The sequence below is a fragment of the Gopherus flavomarginatus genome, chromosome 1, assembly GCF_025201925.1.
Source record: "Gopherus flavomarginatus isolate rGopFla2 chromosome 1, rGopFla2.mat.asm, whole genome shotgun sequence".
NCBI classification, from domain to species: Eukaryota; Metazoa; Chordata; order Testudines; family Testudinidae; genus Gopherus; species Gopherus flavomarginatus.
In genome coordinates, this window is record NC_066617.1 from 329750643 (window position 1) to 329770431 (window position 19789).

Sequence of the window (19789 nt, forward strand, 5' to 3'; positions counted from 1 at the left end):
ATTTTGATCTGATGTTCTGCAGGGGAGTGAGTTTCACCAATAAATGAATAAAAAAAAATTAATTGGAAACAATTTATGACCCAGCTGGCAAAATTACTGAGATGATTCTGTGCCATGTCACCAGTAATTTCTGTATTGAAGCAAGGCAAGAAATACTCTCCTGTTGTATTCTTTTGTTCTGGGGCCCTTCCTGTTCAATTACTTTCCACCCTGTTCAGTTGCTTCCTACACAGAGAATTTGTGCCTAACTGAAGTGCAAAAGCTCTGATTACATGTACAGCTTAGTCAGCCAGTTTTAAAATTTGTCCCTGAGTGTCATTTAATTTCTTTTTAAACTGTGTGTCTGAAACATCCTCTCCTCCAAAGAGATGAAGAAATGGTGGTAAGAGGGGCTCCACTCTGGCCAAAATGTTCATACCTGAATGTCTAAAGCAGAGGTGGGCAAACTATGGCCCGTGGGACCCTCCTCCCTGGTACCTGAGCTCCTGCCCCAGGAGGCTAGCCCCTGGCCCTTGCCTGTAGCCTCAGCTTGCCCCGGCGTAATGCTCTGGGGGTGAGACAGCAAGCTCCTGGGGCAGCATGGTAAGGTGGCAGGGAGCAGGTGGGGTTGGATAGAGGTCAGGGGAGTTCGGAGGGGGTGGTGGTCAGGAGGTGGCGGTGTGAATAGGGGTCAGGGCCATCAGAGGGTGGGGAACAGGGGTGTTGAATGGGGGCAGGGGTGGGGGGGTAGTCTAGAAAGAGTGGGGGTTGGATGGGGTCGCAGGGGATCCGGAGGTTGTCAGGGGACTGGGAGCGGGGGTGGTTGGATGGGGCAGGAGTCCCAGGGGGGCCATCAGGAGGTGAAAAGCAGGAGGAGTCAGATAGGGGGTGGGGCTGGGCCATGCCTGGCTGTTTGGGGAGGCCAATTTTGGAAACCAGATGCGGCCCTCAGGCCAAAAAGTTTGCCCACCCCGGTCTAAAGTGAGGGTTCTAAATCCTTATTAGGTGCTCAACCTTTTGAAAATCAGGCTGCTTCTACTTGCATGCTTAAATATGAATTCAGGAACATAACGTTTTATGAACCCAGTTATGAAAATTTTGGTCTTGTGTACTGAAACAGTCTTTAGGATCTACACCAGTGGTGGGCAACCTGCGGCCCACGGGCCATGTGCAGCCCATCAGGGTAATCCACTGGTGGGCTGCCAGACAGTTTGTTTACATTTGCATGGCTGCAATTCACCGTTTCCTGCCACTGGGAGCTATGGGAAACAGTGTGGACTGCAGGTTGCCCACCACTGATCTTACACAGTAAGAATTATTTTTCCTAATTTATATTGCAGTTCAGTGCAGGAAAAAGCAATCAGTTCTTCTGAATTAAAACTGTTCTGTGATCATATCATAATTTACATAGGAACATTTCATACTGGACGTTTGTGAAGATTATTCTGAAATGACTGGTATTGTGGAAATGAAACAATTTGTCTGCTGTTTCACCCTTTTGTGTGCAAGGTTTTTTTGGTTCATTTGTTTGTTAACTGATATTGACTGCCACAAGCAAATGTTTATCTGTGGAGTGTTGCCGCCAGGCCTGTTGATTTTCTTCTTTTTGATGAGTTATTCATTACTATTATTATTTTTTTTTTTTTTAGTGAAAGTCCTGTGGTAGATTTTCCAGGAATGAGAGATAATACAGAATTACCTGGAATTAGGAAACTGGCAGACCAGATACCAGTAACATTGTTTTTCACTATTTTTGTATTACTTACTTGTTTCCGGTAGTGCCCACAATGTGCTACCCACTGTACCAATGCAAAAGGGTTCCTGCCCTGAAGTTCCAAGTCAGGCAGTTGAAGCTGCTGAGATCAGGCGTAAAATTTTCAAAAATGCCTAAGTGACTTAAGAGCTTAAATCCCATTTTCAGAATGATTAGGTGCTTTCAAGGAAGCTTAGGCTCCTGAGGCCTAGAAACGCAAGGGTATTTAGTATCTAGGAGGATTTGGGCCTAAGTGCCTAAAATAGAACTCTTAAGTCACTTAGACAGTTTTGAAAATTTTACCTCAAGTCTATAACATAAACCTCATGATATGAGTGCTATATTTCCAGGCCACTAATAGTTTGCTTTCAAGCTTAAAAGTAGCTCTTCCAAAATTTGTGGCACCCAGATCCCTAAAAAAAGAAGTTTTTTGAAATTCTTTTATATAAAAACCCCTTTTCTGAACATTACAGAACAAAGTAACTTTCTTGACAGTTTTCACAAAAATGATTTGTTTGCTGATTAATGGAAATGTACAAGTTTTAGCAAGGGTTTCTATAGTAGACAGTATTATATTGTAAATAAAAGAAATGTTTTATTCTGATTTTTGTCAGTTTGGTGTAGATCTGAAACTGAGAGATTAAAATTGAGATATTCTTGTTTATTTATTCTAGTGTATTTGCACTGTATGTTGAATCTGTACTTGGTATTTTAGGGTCTATTTGGTGTTCCGGAATTGAGTTCTCCAGAAGGTTTTCAAGAAGCACAAGAAAAAGCATTACAAGAAACAGAACAACTGGTCCAGAAAGCATGTACTACACCTCCGGGACCACAGATAGTAATGATCTTTGATCAGCTTTCAGATGCATTGTGCAGAGTAGCAGACTTGGTAAGATTTATTGTTAAGTTTGATATTCTCTTATAAATTTACTTTTTATTTGAATATTTCTAGCTTAGCTCAGACTTTTTGTTTTGTAAACTCTTCTGTTATAAAAGGTACTGTATCAACATTGCGACTTCCTATATTGGGATAGAAAATTAAAAAGACCCTCCTTACTGGGAAATTGTAGTGAGTTACACAGTCTTTCATTAAATTACAGATAGTTTCAGAAGTTAAATTTGATGTGATTTGTAACTGTACAGTGAACTTTAAGTGAGATTTAAAAATAATATATCAATGACAAGAAAAATAACAGTAAAATCAGGTCAGTATTTTATTAACATCCTTGCCTTATGCAAGACTTACAGTTACGAAGTGTGTACAGCTGGGAATCAGACCACTCTGAAATATAAAGACAACTCTACGCTATAGCATAGATGTCCTTTTAATTGTGCCAACAACACTCAGTTTACAGCCAGGAAATGATGAATCTCTTAGGGTATGTCTACACAAGAAATGCTGCAACTGTGCCACTGTAGTGTAAATACCACTAGAGTGATGGACGAATCCCCTCCATCGCTCTAGTAGTATTTATGCTACAGTGGCACAATAAATAAGTAATAAATCCACCTCTCCAAGAGGTGGTAGCTAGGTCAACGGACAAATTTTTCTGTCAGCCTAATGGGGTCTACATCAGAGCTTAGGTCAATGTAACTACATTGCGCAAGGGGTGAAATTTTTCTCAGCCTTGAGCAGCGTAGTTAAGCTGATCTAACTCAGGCCTGGTCTACACTACGCGTTTAAACCGATTTTAGCAGTGTTAAACTGATTTAACGCTGCACCCATCCACACAACGAGGCCCTTTATGTCGATATAAAGGGCTCTTTAAACCGGTTTCTGTACTCCTCCCCGACGAGAGGAGTAGTGCTGAAATTGGTATTACCATATCGAATTAGGGTTAGTGTGGCCGCAAATCGACGGTATTGGCTTCCGGACGGTATCCCACAGTGCACCATTGTGACCACTCTGAACAGCAATCTGAACTCAGATGCACTGGCCAGGTAGACAGGGAAAGCTCCGCAAACTTTTGAATTTCATTTCCTGTTTGCCCAGCTTGGAGCTCTGATCAGCATGGGTGGCTATGGAGTCCCAAATCCAAAAAGAGCTCCAGCATGGACTGTACGGGAGATACTGGATCTGATCGCTGTACGCGGAGATAAATCTGTTCTATCAGCGCTCCGTTACAGAAGACGAAATGCCAAAGCATTTGAAAAAAATCTCCAAGCTATGATACAGAGTCCACAGCACAGTGCTGTGTGACAAGCGTAATGGAAAGCCAAAGAATCAAATGGACTCTCATGGAGGGAGGGAGGGGGTACCGAGGACTCCAGCTACCCACAGTCCTCGCAGTTTCTGATAATCATTTGCATTCTTGGCTGAGCTCCCAATGCCTGTAGGGTCAAACACATTGTCCGGGGTGGGTCAGGGTATATCTTGTCAATTTATCCCCCCCCCAATGAAACAAAAGGAAAAAAAAATCATTTCTTGACTTTTTTATATGTCAGCCTATGTCTGCTGCATGCTGCTGGTAGACACAGTGCAGCGGCAGTGACCAGTACCATCCTCTCCCCTCCCCTCCCTGGTGGCAGACGGTACAATATGACTGCTATCCATCGTCATCATGAGCCCGTGAGTGCTCCTGGCTGGCCTCTGGTGAGGTCGGCCGGGGGCGCCTGGGTAAAAATAGGAATGACTCCCGGTCATTCCCAGTAGATAGTACAGAACGGCTGGTAACCGTCTTCATCATAGCAACTGGGGGCTGAGCTCCATCAGCCCCCTCCTTTCATGTGTAAAGAAAAGATTCTGTACTGCCCGGACTATCATAGCAGCAGGATGCTGGGCTCCTCTCCCTCGCACCGTTTAATGTCCTGCCTGGACTATCATAGCAGCTGGAGGCTGCTTCCTCCTCATTTTATCTCTCTAGAAAGTCAGTGTTTCTTATTCCTGCATTCTTTATTACTTCATCACACAAATGGGAGGGACACTGCAAAGATAGCCCAGGAGGGTTCGGGGAGCACGGAAGCAACGAGTGGGGTTGTTGCAGGGGCACCCCCTAGAATGGCATGCAGCTCATCATTTCTGTGGGATCTGACATGGAGCAGCTGTGCTCTCTGGTACACTGGTTCCCTAGCACACTTGCCCCATATTCTAGGCAGGACTGACTCTATTTTTTGATACAACATAAAGGAGGGAATGACCCGAGGGGTCATTCTGATATTTGTCTTTGCGCCCCCGGCCAACCTCAGCGAAGATCAGCCAGGAGCACCCATGACAGCAGCAGACAGTACAGAACGACTGATAACCATCATCTCATCACCAATTTACAATGGCGCAGCAGATGGTACAGAATAACTGATAACCGGCTCTGCTATCTTGCAAAGGCAAATGAATGCTGCTGTGTAGCACTGCAGTACCGCCTCTGTCAGCGGCGTCCAGTACACATACGGTGACAGTGACAAAAGGCAAAACGGGCTCCATGGTTGCCATGCTATGGCATCTGCCAGGGCAATCCAAGGAAAAAGGGCGCAAAATGATAGTCTGCCATTTCTTTCACAGAGGAAGGAATGAGTGACAACATTTACCCAGAATCACCCGCGACACTATTTTTGCACCATCATGCATTGGGCTCTCAACCCAGAATTCCAATGGGCGGGGGAGACTGCGGGAACTATGGGATAGCTACGGGATAGCTACCCACAGTGCGACGCTCCAGAAATCGACGCTAACCTCGGACCATGGACGCACACCACCGTATTAATGTGCTTAGTGTGGCCGCGTGCACTCGACTTTATACTATCTGTTTTACAAAACCGGTTTATGTAAAATCGAAATAATCCCGTAGTGTAGACGTACCCTCTGTAGTGTAGACCTAACTTTATCCAACTAAATCAATTTAGATAGTGTCATCCCCTTAACAAGATAATGGAATCACATTTATTATAGCTGTCACTCTTATGAAAAGATTCATGGTCCTTGGTCTTGCTTGGAGGCAGGGGGCTGAACTCGATGACCTTTCAAAGTCCCTTCCAGTTCTAGGAGATAGGGTATCTCCATTAATTTATTATTTATTTAAATGTATTTATGGGATCGTTAATTCCAGAAACAGTCTCTGTTTTATATTTCATACAAAGAACAGCACCTGCAGTATGAACATAAGAACAGCCATATCGGGTCAGACCAAAGCTCCATCTAGCCCAGTATCCTTTCTTCCAACCATGGCCAATGCCAGGTGCCCCAGAGGCAATGAACGGAACAGGCAATCATCAAGTGATCCATCCCCTGTCACCCATTCCGAGCTTCTGACAAACAGAGGCTAGGGACACCATCCCTTCCATTGATGGATCTATCTTCCATGAACTTATCTAGTAACATGATGCTGAAAAGTTTCAGTTCTGGCTTAGAGGGAAGATTGCTAGATATTGTAACATGAACACCGCTTCCTATAGCAGCCTGGGTTTTTGTTTGAGGTCTGCCATCCTATTACTTATTAAGCCTGACACTGCGTATGTCATGAGATCTTATAAGATTGCATCCTCACTTGTTATGGCTACAAGCAATATATCGTTTAACACAAAATTCCAGTTTAAATGATACTAATGATCTGTTTTAAATCCAATAAAACATGGAGAGTTGAGGATCTGAAGCTCTTCTTAATTCACCATGTTGTGCTTCAATACGTAAACTTACTGATGTGTAAAAATCACCATACTCTCGAAGTGGGTTGTTCATGACGAAGTTATGACAATGACAATTCCTTGTAATTGAAGCATATATTGGTTTTGTGAGGTAGTAATTTTTTTTAAAAAGTGGCCTTATGAGTTGAATTTACTGACTGTAAAGTCTCCTGCAAAGAAACTTCGTGGAATGTTATTAATACATATCATAAATGTTTATTTCATTGCTATTTGAGCCTTTTATGGTAGCACATGATTGATTGCTGCATTAGTGGTATTTTTTCAGGTTATACTGTATGATCTTAGGGTCATAAACAAAATCTAAAAATATAAATTGTATCCTAGTGATTATGTTAATTTTGATTTATATCGGCCATTCCAGTAAGAGACTCCTTCAATCCCTCCTGAGGTCCTACAGAATCTAGGGACTGACGTTTGCTCATACTAATACCAAGGAGTGTTTTAACAATGACATCCATGGAAGCAGAATCTGTCTCTAAGGCCCTCTCCAGTCCACCCACCCCATTAGGAAATGCCTGCTTAAACACACAAAACAGCTCTTAAGGTCAACACATTTATCAGGTGAAAGGAGGAAGATAGTTGTAGAGTTGAGGACCCTCAACAAGAGAATACATTGTCCTAGCCAAGATGTTAACAAGTAGAAAGGTGATATCTCAGATAAATGGCATACAAGCCATAAAGGGCTGGATCTAGCAAAACCAGTAGTTTGAATTACACCTCGAAATAAACTGGAACTCAGTGCAGTCTATGTGCACAGCTGTAATACATTGTATGTGGGATGTACAGCTTACCAAGTAGATAGCTATATTCTGCACTGCATGAAATTTCCAAGTGGGCATGAAGTATTGCTCCAAGCAGAGTGCAATGTAGTAACCCAATCTGGAGGTGAAAAAGGCATGGATAATTATGGTGAGGTCTGAGTTTGAGAGGAAACTTCTTGTCAAGTACAGATGGGGAGAAAAATGCGCCTGGCCTTTGCTGCTATTTGTACATCCAGACACAGTTGAGGCCTCAGTAGTATCTCTAGATTATGAATATTAGTGACGAGGTAGTTATACTGAATAAAAAGAGCATGTATTAAATTACCTGTGTTCTGATACTTTCCCAAGCCATGCTGGAAGTAGATCCATATGTTCAGAAGATGCCTCCAAACTTGTACATCAGCAGATGTCTTAATTTTTGCATGCTTTTACCCTGCCTACACTTTTGTGCTCACCAAAGCTATGCTGTATTTGAAAGTTGAATAGTTAGTTGCTTAGCTGCTTGATTGGTGCACACAATACTGTTATTACCAAAATGGGGGAAATTGTACATAGGTAAAAAAGTAGGGCTGTCAATTAATCACAGTTAACTCATGCGAGTAACTCAAAATTAATTGCGCTTAATCACAGTTAAATTGCAGAGTTAAATAATAGAATACCAATTGAAATTTATTAAATATTTTGGATGTCTTTCTACATTTTAAAATATATGGATTTCAATTACAACACAGAATACAAAGTGTACAGTACTCACTTTATATTATTTTTATTACAAATATTTGCACTGTAAAAATGATAAACAAAAGAAATAGTATTTTTCAGTTTACCTCATACAAGTACTGGAGGGCAATCTCTAGCATGAAAGTGTAACTTACAAATGTAGGGTTTTTTTGTTTTTTGTTTTCTTTTTGGTTACATAACTGCACTTAAAAACAAAACACTGTAAGACTTTAGAGCCACTCAGTCCTACTTGTTCAGCCAATCGCTTAGAGAAACAAGTTTGTTTACATTGGTGGGAGATAATGCTGCCCACTTCTTATTTACAGTGTCGCCTGACCGTGAGAACAGTTGTTCGCATGGCACTTTTGTAGCTGACACTGAAAGGTATTTACATGCCAGATATTCTAAACATTCGTATGCCCCTTCATGCTTTGGCCACCATTCCAGAGGACATCCTTCCGTGCTGATGATGCTCGTTAAAAATGTGTTAATTACATTTGTGACTGTATACCTTGGGGGAGAATTGTATGTCTCCTGCTCTGTGTTTTACCTACATTCTGCCGTATATTTCATGTTATAGCAGCCTTGTATGATGAACCAGCACATGTTCATTTTGAGAACATTTTCACTGCAGATTTGACAAAACGCAAAAAAGCTACCAATGTAAGATTTCCAAAGATAGTTACAGCACTTGACCCAAGATTTAAGAATCTGAAGTGTCTTCCAAAATCTGAGGGAGCAGGCTTTTAGAAGTCTTAAAAGAGCATCACTCTGATGCGGAAACTATAGAACCCAAACCACCAAAAAAGAAAATCAGCCTTCTGCTGATGGCATCTGACTCAGATGGTGAAAATAAACACGCATTGGTCTGCACTGCTTTGGATCATAATTAAGCAGAACTCGTCATCAGCATGGACGCATGTCCTCTGGAATGGCGGTTGAAGCATGAAGGAACATATGACTCTTTAACATAAGAGTGTCCATACTGGGTCAGACCAAAGGTCCATCTAGCCCGGTGTCCTGTCTTTCAATAGTGGCCAGTCCCAGGGGCCCCAGAGGGAATGAACAGGACAGGTAATCATCAAGTGATCCATCCCCTGTTGCCCATTCCCAACTTCTGGCAAACAGAAGCTGGGGACACCATCTCTGCCCAGTCTGGCTAATAGCCATTGGTGGACCTATCCTCCATGAATTTATCTAGTTCTCTTTTGAATGTATCTGGCACGTAAATACGTTGAAATGCTGGCTGCAAGAGTGGCATGTAAATGGCTGTTCTCAGTTTTAGGTGACATTGTAAACAAGAATCAGCCAGCATTTTCTCCTGCAACTGTAAGCAAACGTGTTTGTCTGAGCTGTTGGCTGAACAAGAAGTAGGACTGAGTGGACTTGCAGTCTCTAAAGTTTTACCATGTTTTATTTTTGAATGCAGTTATTTTTGTACATAATTCTACATTTGTAGGTTCAACTTTCATGATAAAGAGATTGCTCTACAATATTTGTATTAAGTGAATTGAAAAATACTATTTTATTTTTACAGTGCAAGTATTTATAATAAAGTGAGCACTGTACACTTTGTATTGTGTGTTGTAACTGAAATCAATATATTTGAAAATGTGAAAAATATCCAAAATGTTTATATAAATGTTTAAGAGCACGATTAATCACAATTAATTTTTTTAATTGCTTGACAGCCCTAGAAAAAAGTGCACAAAATATTGATGCATATTTTAGGCGAGCAAATTAGAAGATGAAGTTGGAGTGCCTTTGGAAAATTCGACCCATAAAATAACTCGAAACACTTAAAGTGAAAATTATGTGTTTTCAGAATGATTATAAATATACATTGTATTACACAGTAAACCACATTCAATTTCAGTTTTTCGTTTGAAAGGAGTTTCATATATCTTAAATAAACCCAAACATAACCTTTAACAGAATAAAATAAATTTTTCGAAAGTTGTGAGTACAGCAGTCTGCAGTCTATTCTTGTGTATATAAAAATATTTAAAAATCTGACTGTGATGACATTTACCATGAGAAGCAATGCAATGTGGTAAATATTTAGCATAATCATATGAAAACAGCTTAGCTTAAAACCAAGATAAGTGTCTCTTACAGTATCTGAAAAATGTTAGTACATTTGAAAGATTGAAACTTCTTAGGCTTATTTTTTCTATTTTAAAAATAATTGGGACAAAAAGCAGGCCACAAGGTCATACATGGTAAGAGAAGTAAAACATGTGTCATTGCTGGCACTGTTAGGTTTGTGTCCTCACATCACCATTGAGCTGGGCATGGGCCAGCAGGGAATTCACAAGTGTAAGCCAAAGCCTGTAAACTCCTAGTGCAGGGGTCAGCAACCTCTGGCACGCGGCTTGCCAGGGTAAGCACCTGGCAGGTGGTGGGAAGCTGCGTCCAGCACATCTCTCGGCCTGCACCATTTCCTGCAGCCCCTATTGGCCTGGGTCGGCGAACTGTGGCCAGTAGGAGCCGCAGTCGACCGAACCTGCCGACGTGGCAGGTAAACAAACTCGCCTGATCCGCCAGAGTGCTTACCCTGGTGAGCCGCATAGCAGAGACTGCTGACCCCGTCCTAATTTATGTGGTAGTCCCGTTGGCTGTAAAAGTACTATTTGTGTGGATAACAATTTGCAACATTGGGCCTTTGAGCCCTGGTCCTACAAAGACATGTGCTTAAATGTACTTATATGAGCTAAGCCATTGATTTCGGTGGGACTTTTCATGTGTGTGAAGTTAAACATTCGGATATTTGCAGGATTGAGGCTTTAGTGAGCATGGAGGAAATCTATCACATTGTTCAAGGCAAGATTGCCTATTTTACTGAAAGTTTCTGTTGATCCTTTAATCTCATGTGACACTTTTTCCAGTAGTATACTGACATTTGTCTGTTTCTCTACAAATGGTGGAGAGACCTTTTGAAAGATATAGTTCCTCATGGGTTTTCATCACATTTTGATGAAAGTTTAAAACTTTAGCGTAAAGTTATAAACTAAGTACAGAAAACTTTTTTTTAAGCTAGTGTGTAATATTTATAGCAGTAATATTTAAGATATTTCTTAAAACGTGTTTCTTAGGAGTAGACGGTCTATACTAAATTTTGAAAAACAATACAAAAAAGCTTGTTTATTTTTCTGGAATTGAGTTTAGTAAGAAATAGAAAGTTTTCTAAGCAGTAAGATTCAAAGGCACTGGTTTGTTTTTTTTTAATGAGTGTATCCTGCAAGGGAAAGAACCTTTTTCTAAGGTACATACCTAACTGAAAATAATAATAAAAAAAAGTAAGTGAAAATATTTTCTTTGGAGTGAAATTTATGCTATAGCATTAATAACTGTTGACACTTTCTTAACAGATGCTGGTTCTGAGAAGACTAATGTATGTGGAAGTGCTCAGTAAAAAGAGATTGCGTGGAAATACGTGTGTGTTAAACTGAGTGGAATTACCAACTTTTTTTTTTAAACTATTTATTTAGGAAGTTTAAACATGTTTACAAATCTGTGCCATGTAAATTCCAACTTTTCTCTAAAAACTAACTTGCAAGGAAGGTTTCAAATTATGGACAATCTTTTCCCATCACCACCCCTTCTCTTCTTTTTCTGCTATGTCAGGCTGACTTTGTGAAAATTGCCCATCCTGACTTTGCATTCAGAGAGGCTGCTGAAGAAGCCTGCAGAAACATTGGTACCATGGTAGAAAAGTATGTTTTGTTCATTATGTTGCTGTAATATTGGCTTTCATGTCTGAAAGATTCTGCGTTATCCAACAGATGCAAGATAACTCTTTTGCTTATTGTTATCTGGAGGTTTTTATATGTGGAACAGAAAGCAACTTCTTTTAAAATGTTATTTAAAGATTCATCCTTACAGTGTCTAGTGTAAGGTCATTCTGTTTTAGTTTCAGGTTGCATCTGGAACACTATTTCATTGCGTAATTCACTGTGAAGGCCTGTGCCACTGGAACTCATGAAAGCTTTGGAACTAAATTTTCTGAAGTTTCTGGCAGTTAATTTTTTAACTCTGAAGTCTGTATAATTTAAGGATGGCAAATCTAAAGGCACACATCACCTCTCTGTCTGTCATACTGATCACTTGGATTCTGATTGTGTAAGAGGGAATATGAAAAAAGGGAGGAAAATCTTCCATTGAGGTTCAGAATATAGACTTATAATTTGAAGCTGTATCCAGTCAGATATCAACATTGAAGTGCTGTGCTTCTATTTTACTAACCTTGAGAAAGTGCATTCTGGCTGAAACATCACAAAAAAAAATCTCATTTGATAAAATATATATTCTTAGATTTGTATTTGAATCAGATTTTGAGTATAGTGGGAATCAGTTTAAGGAGTTGCTTGTGTTATAATGAAGGCAGGTGAGTTATAATTTTGATATCAGAGTGTAAAATGTAGACAAGGTTGTCTGGGCTTAAAAATTTTTACCAGAGGCCTTCCAAATTAGCCACATTACTCCCTGCTCGCCAGAGGTAGTTACGAAAGATGGAGAGTCATTTCCACCAGCCACTTGTACAGGCAATATCTTGGTAAGAAGTCCAGTCAAGCTGAGTGAATAATGGATGTTTCAGATCACTGGCAGTTAAGGAAAATAATTTTGTTTCAAGTTGAACAAAAAACATTTTTTGAAAATTTCTGGTGAATGAAAAAGTTGAGAAAATTTAAAGTCAAAATGAAACATTTCAGTTTGGCCTGAAAAAAGTAGTTTAGGTCTTCAGGCATTTTGACTAAAGCAAAGAAAAGGAGGACTAGATTCACAAAACAGCAGTGAGGGGAGGAAGAGGGGGAGGGATGGCTTAGTGGTTTGAGCATTGACCTGCTAAACCCAGGGTTGTGAGTTCAATCCTTGAGGGGGCCATTTAGGGATCTGGAGTAAAAATCTGCCTGGGGATTGGTCCTGCTTTGAATAGGGGGTTGGGGTAGATAACCCCCTGAGGTCCCTTCCAACCCTGATAGTCTATGATTCTAAGATGGTGATACCCCTCCCTCATGAACTCTAGCCTAGTGGGAGACCCAGGTTCAGTTCCTCCCTCTGTATGATGTGGAGCAGACTTTGAACTTAGGTTTCCCCCATTGCAGCAGTATGCCATATCACTATGAGCTGTTGAAGCTGTTCCACTTTTCATAAATAATCATCAAAGCAGATGTTGTATTTGGGCCTCCCACATTCCAGGTGAGTGTCCTAACCACTAGGCTAAAGCTTATCTGACAGGTACCAGCTCTACCACCTCCTAAAGCCATTTTCCCTCCTTTCCTTTTCTTTTGTCAAAAATGCCTGCCTGAAAATTGAAACAAACACTTTGAAGTTGAAGTGAAAAGTTTTTTATTTTGACATTACTAAAACATTTAGATTATTTTGTTAGCTTAAAACCATTTGGCAAACTCACCACAAATTTGTGAATAGTTTTGGTTGACCCCAAATTGCATTTTTCGGTGAATAAACGAGCTCTGGGTGGGGTTTTTGAGTGAATTAAGTCCAGTCCCCTGCTCCTGTTCCTGGATGCTAGGAAAGGGGTGGGTGTTGAGATTTCTGCAGGAATGGTATGTGTGGGATGTGTTCCTATTTGGGAACTCCCTGTTACAAGCCCAGCTTCCATTTTTTTGGGTAGTCCTCCTATGTGAATGCTTTACCAAGTAGCAGTATGAACTTGACATGATTCTTAAGAGCTCCACTGCTGCTTACAGGGTTCCAAATAGCAGTAGAAAAACTGACCAGAGTCATCGTAAGTTTTCTCTGCTAGTGTCTAACAAAGCTGTGGCCAGCAGAGGCAGTGGAGCTTACTGCAGTCTGAGGAGGATAACACTGCATCAGTGTGTATACTTAATAGGCTTCACACCATCAAGGCTAGAAAAAGAATATTTGTAAGATTAAATTCAATAGAAACTGATGGCTTGAGCCTGTGCACTTGTTTAGGAAATCTTGCCACCTGCAGGTGGATTTTTCAAGACCTAAAGAGGGGGGTTGCTCAGTAAGGCTTACCTTGTTGCAGGTTATCTGTTTTTAAATGTCAGTTTGGATTGAAGCAAACTTTTAGAGAAGAGGAAAGCACAAATTAACACATTCTAAACTTTAGATCAGGGGTTCTCAAACTTCAATGCATCGCAATCCTCTTCTGACAACAAAAATTACTACGCGACCCCAGAATGGGGGAGTGAAGCCTGAGCCCACTCGAGCTCTGGTGCCCTGGGAGTGCCAAAGCCAAAGACCAAAGGCTTCAGCCCCAGACAGGCGGCCTATAACCTGAGCCCCGCTGCCCAGTGCTAAAGCCCTGAGGCCTGGGCTTCGGCCCTGGGTGGTGGGGGTTGGGCTTTGGCCCTGGATCCCAGCAAGTCTAAGCCAGCCCTGGCGATCCCATAAAATGGGGTTGCAACCCACTTTGGGGTCCTGATCGACAGTTTGAGAACCGCTGCATAGATTATGCCCTCTGTCAGAAACAACATTTTTCTGTTGAATGCTTAAAATAAGCCACTATCCTTAGACTTTGTCCTCCTTGCCTCAATATGTCATGCAAAAATATTTGCCTGTTGACAATAAGTACCCACCTGCATAGTCATAAATGCTGGAATGTATAACATGTATCCTTGTATTGTACAGTAGTTTTTGAGCACAGTTACAACTTGAAAAAACATTTTGAAAACTTCGCCCTTGATTTCTAATAGTGTATGTCAGAAAAGATTAAGCTCTGCCTTTGAACTAGTAATGCCAGTAACTATTTCTGATACATGGTTGCTTTTATCTTTATCTCTTTAGGTTAAATACAAATATCAAGTTGTGCCAAAGTTTGAAACAGTTGCTGGCTAATAAAGAGGTTATGGATTCCCTAGATCCAGAAACCAGGTACTTGTTAATGTTTAACATTTTAGAAGTTAATACGCTATAAATTATTCTCCAAAATGCTTGGAAATATTTCTGTATCGTTAAATTGATGGACAGTTCAGCACCTTTTTGTAAAAGAAGTGCAAACACAGTGAGCCAGAAAATCTGAGACTACATTTTTATGCAACTTTTATTAACCACAGAGAATTTAACTGTACAGTAGTCAGGAAGTTCAGTTATTATGAATAGGCTATGTTGGAGTACACATAATGTGTGTGTGTGTGTATGTAGCTAAAAGCTATGTTAAGGTTGCCCAGTTTAAATCTTTAGAAAATGAGGAAATGCAAAAGTTAAGTTTCCCATAACAAAATCAACTCAATCAAATTGTATTATTCTGCTATGATATACATCTAAAATGTAAACAGTAATAAGGTATAAATTTAAGAAGGAAAATAGGGAGTGGAATGTATTTAGAGTCGTACAAATTAAAATAAGTGCATTTCCATTCATCTAGAAGTCTCTGACATTATTTTTTTTTGTATGTAAATTGTATCTGGAGCACACTGGAAAAATATGCCTATGTGTGGTTAGCTTTCTGTTTATTTTCTTATTTTTGGGGTTTCAAATAAAATCAAGCATTTTTATTAATGACAGTTGTGCATGGTAACATGCTTTCAGTCTATAGGGTCAAATTAACGTCAGCATTTTTTACATTCACTTTATTGTTGTTATAAAGCACCATTTTTACTGCTGCATATTCATTTCTGCCTGACATATTATTCTCTCTCTCACACAATAAGGATAACTATCCTACTTTTTCCCCTCAAACAGTCAAATGTTCTAGGCTTAAGGGCTTTTTTCCTCATCAGTCAAAATAAATGAAATAAGTTGAATTAAATTGATGTTTTATAGTTTACACAAATTAATGTAATAAGCTTGTTAAAAGACATTGTTCAGTGCAAATCACCAAAATGTCTACAAGGAAAAACATCTAGTTTCACTGAATAAACAAAGGAATAAACCTACTGAAAGTGCAAAGAAAAAATAGTTATAAAAGATTATATAATAAGTAATTATTTTCTATCTTAAATCAAAATGTAGCACACTAAAATTTGATTGCTGTGAAATAAGAGTCTTAACGGAGTTTTACTGTATTTTTAGGCAAGTGGCAGAACTTTTTATGTTCGATTTTGAAATCAGTGGTATTCATCTGGATGAAGAAAAGGTAATTTTTTTTTTTGTCTGTGATATGTGAATAGATGTTTGCTTGACTTTTAAAAGCAGATAGCAAAATGCAGGGCATATGTAATGGAATTCTGTGCTGAGTTGCACCCCTGAATGTTCTGGAAGGCAGTGGAGCTCAGCCGTCTCAAAAACCTGTTTTGTCATTAACTATCAAGTGGCTGGATTTGTAGTGTCCTGTACAACTTTCCAGAGTCTAGTTCAGCATTCATGCTCCAGACTGCCTTGTTACTCAGTCCTGTGCTCCAGAGAGTTACAAGCGGGGCCTCTGGACTGTTAGATCTGCCATTTGGATTCATATCTGCACAGTACAATTTTTGTGAAATGGCTAGTTGTTTCAACAGTGTAGCTGCTCAGGGTGGGAAAAACATGCATCCAGTTTTCTGGATAACAAGCTACTCAAATGCAGCACTTCCGAAGGAATCAAACCACATGTTTGTGTCACAACCGAAGATTTTTAGTGACTCTAGAGCCTCTAAGTTGTGTGTCAATGTGTCTCTCTCTCCTGTAAGAGTCCAAAACTGATTTGGCAGAGCTAGCAGATTTGAGCTAGTAATACGTTGGAGATGTTGGGCTGGGTGTCCATAAATGTTCCTGGTACTCATGACGTATCTCTGCATGAGGAAATCTCCTATAATTTTTGAGTTTCTAGCAGTTGAGGTTCATACACAGACTCTTTTTTACTAAATTCAGGTGGCCGACTTGCAGCGAAAACACCGAAATGCATTGTTTTGATAGCAGCTTGCAAACTGGAAAGCCCTTCCAGAGTAATTTTTTTACAGTTACTGTGTACTGAGATTAATGCCTCTTAAATCAGAAGTGAGGTGGAAAAGTACAACAGGAAGGCATGCAAACATTTAAAATATGGCTACTGTGATATAGAAATATTAACTGACATGCAGAAAAACAAAATTGGCGTTTTAAAATAATTTAATCTGCACTTGTGACAGGCTCTTAACTATTTTTTATGTGATTGTCTGACCATAGTTACTGTTCCTTGCAAGTCCTGCGATTTTGAGTTCATATTAAGGTGCACTTGGTTAGCGGTATGTTGCCATCCATAGTGAATTTCTGATCTCTTCCTAAGATTTGCTGGGATGCCACATGCTGCTTTCTCTGCATGTCTACAGAGCATTCTTGCTTGGATTCAGCTTCCTGGCACAAATTTAGATTTGAATCTCTTTGTGTTAAAGAATTTAAGATTGAGAATACCTCAGCTCTCCTGTCCTCCTAGGTATCGAATGTTTTCTTCAGAATGTCTCTAGAGGTTGGTTTCTCTTTTTGGATTTTTTCATACATAGTATGTTTATCTGTTCAGAATGAACTATAAACATTTATTGCTGTTGTGGCTGCAGTGGCATTTTTTCATCCCTTTTGAAACATGTATGTTGAATGTTGTCTTTTGTAATATCTTATTGCATCTTGTATAGTTGAGCTTTTTATAGACATTGCTGGTTTTTTTTATTCTGTAGGAGTGGGGATCTTTTATAATCCATTTCTATTGGAATTAACAAAGTGCCTTCTGAGAACGCCAGTTACAGGATGTAACTTATAATAGATCCCCACAGAGTTGCGATAAGTTTGCTTTTTTACTTGACAAAGAAATAGACTGTTGGAGGTGTTGTCAGTAGCTACTGGTGTGGTGCTCTGCTCTTGTTCGATGATGATAACAGTCGGCTGCATGCGTATTCCCTCTGTGTGCTGCCCCAGTTCTGTGCAGAGAACTGACACAGCAAACCCCGAGAGAACCACCAAAGACCACCGACTCTAGTAAGGTACGAACCCGAGCCAGGTTTATTGTCAAATGAAGCACGATAATCGTTTCCCATAGACTCTACAAGACATACTACGAATTTGTGCCCCCAGCAATGGACCGACTCAGTCAGTGATGGGACTTTCCACTGCCTCCTAGGCCAGACAAAGATGTGCACTCCGGGACCTATTTTTATACAGTTACAGGACAGATTACTCATCCCTACTGATGTATTGAGGTACAGCCCCTTGACTCATTAGGGTGCTGTCTCCCACTTTGATCATGTTATTTCAAACAGATCTATCCATCATGCTGTCCTTTAGACCCTGTCTTTAAGATACACCTGCCTGTTCCTCATTATCTCTGTGAAGTGTTCTGATACCATCTTGGGCACAAGTTCCTCTTTTGAGCACTTATGTGTGGATACACCTGCGTCTAGCAGCCCTCTTCTTGCCAACTTCTGTGAGTGGGACCTGCCTCTGGCTCACTGCCCAACTTTTCCTTAGCAATGCCTGGGAGTACTTTGGTTCAGGCTTCAGGCCTCAGACTGGGCCTTTGATACAAGAGTTTATGTTTCAGGGCCTCATCTTACTACATTCCCCCACTTTTTGTCTTTTTAAAGGGAGGATGTTTACCCATCGTCCCGGAAAAGCATAATATATGGATTAAGGACAACCTAGTGGGCTAAATGAACACTGTCATGTGGCTATCCCTTTTTACCATCCATACACTCATGCCCCATCCGTTATTCAGTCTGTGTATTCCCTCGTACGACTGATAGACAGATTTTATTATCCAATTAATTTTAGTCCCTTATCGTGGGCCTGGGAACGTTAGGCCCAGGACCTGATATAGATGTGCAAGGTTTGTGTATGTGTCAGCATTATTAAAAGACATGCCATGGCCTGTTGGTCACCTGAGGGCTTTGTGAGGGTAGGATAATATCCAAAGAATACAGATATCTAAGTCTGTGGATATGATTATATGGCTATATATCAGTATATATGTTAGTTGGTAAATGAGAATATATGAAGGTTAATACTGGATGAGTATATGAGTACATGGATATATATGTAGATAACTGCTATGATTATTCATGGATATATATGTTATGTGTTATATAGCATACTACCGTAACGCCTTACTCCTTAAAATAATTATTTGGTCGTACCACAGCAGTATTAATTGCCATTTCCATCCCTTTCTTCATTCGACACTGTAGCTTCACTTTCTTAGTTTGATGTACCATGTAATAGCACATTCCCATGAGGGCAACAACTATTAGTGCCTGGATTCCCATCAAGATTACGCTAAGGATTCGGACCACTGGATGTAAGGTCACATCCTCTGGAATCGCCCGCCATTTTGTTTCCACCTCTTTTTCTACATTTTCTATTTCAGTCAATTGCTGCTAGATCAACTGAGTTATTGGTATCAATGATTCTTCAGTTCTTGCTACTAACTCATGTATATCCAACTTCAAGAGTTTCACTGGGGGGGATAAGTTAATCAATAAATCTTGTAAGTGTTCATGTGGAGTGATTGTTTCTGTGACAGTATTACCTTTGATTGTTGGCCAGAAGGCATGAGTTCCTGTTTGAATAGTATTGGTGACAGGCACACAGAACCCAGCATCACTTGTAGGACGAACGTTTCCATTAATAGAAAAATTACGATAGCCTATAGCACAGGCCAAGTCCTGGATGCATATCACCTCCTTAACCAGTTCTTTTTGTACTAACCGAGCCCAACCTTTCCCTGTACAATTAATGTCAATTGTGGCATAGCACTCACACAGCCACCATCCATTATGTTTAGTGCAACAGGCTTGATTAATTTCTGAGCCAGTTTCAGTGACTAAGCGCACAGAAGGATAATGCTGTTCGAATGTCTTATTTACAAATGTTCCCACACTATTTGTGTAGTATACCTTAACTGGCTCTTGCAGCCATCGAGGGATTGCCATCATGAGGTACATGCTTTTGCTGTCTTCTTGGTCCCATTGTGGAACTCTATCAAATTTAGCAAATTGTAAAAATATTGATTCGATATGATTAATGCCTTGTTGCTGTTTTTGGTTTAAGATGGCCGTGTGGTCTAATA

At 40.2% G+C, this 19789-nt stretch overlaps 1 protein-coding gene across 2 annotated transcripts in view; it reads left to right on the forward strand.

Moving 5' to 3' along the window:
* The window catches only part of MIPEP (mitochondrial intermediate peptidase), a 114658-nt gene that overhangs the window by 1506 nt on the left and 93363 nt on the right, over nt 1–19789 (forward strand). For both annotated transcript variants that reach the window (XM_050937230.1, XM_050937231.1), the window contains exons 2-5: nt 2448–2621; nt 11476–11564; nt 14626–14712; nt 15853–15916. In XM_050937230.1, the coding sequence (XP_050793187.1) occupies nt 2448–2621; nt 11476–11564; nt 14626–14712; nt 15853–15916 (414 nt within the window). The remainder of the gene's footprint in view (nt 1–2447; nt 2622–11475; nt 11565–14625; nt 14713–15852; nt 15917–19789) is intronic.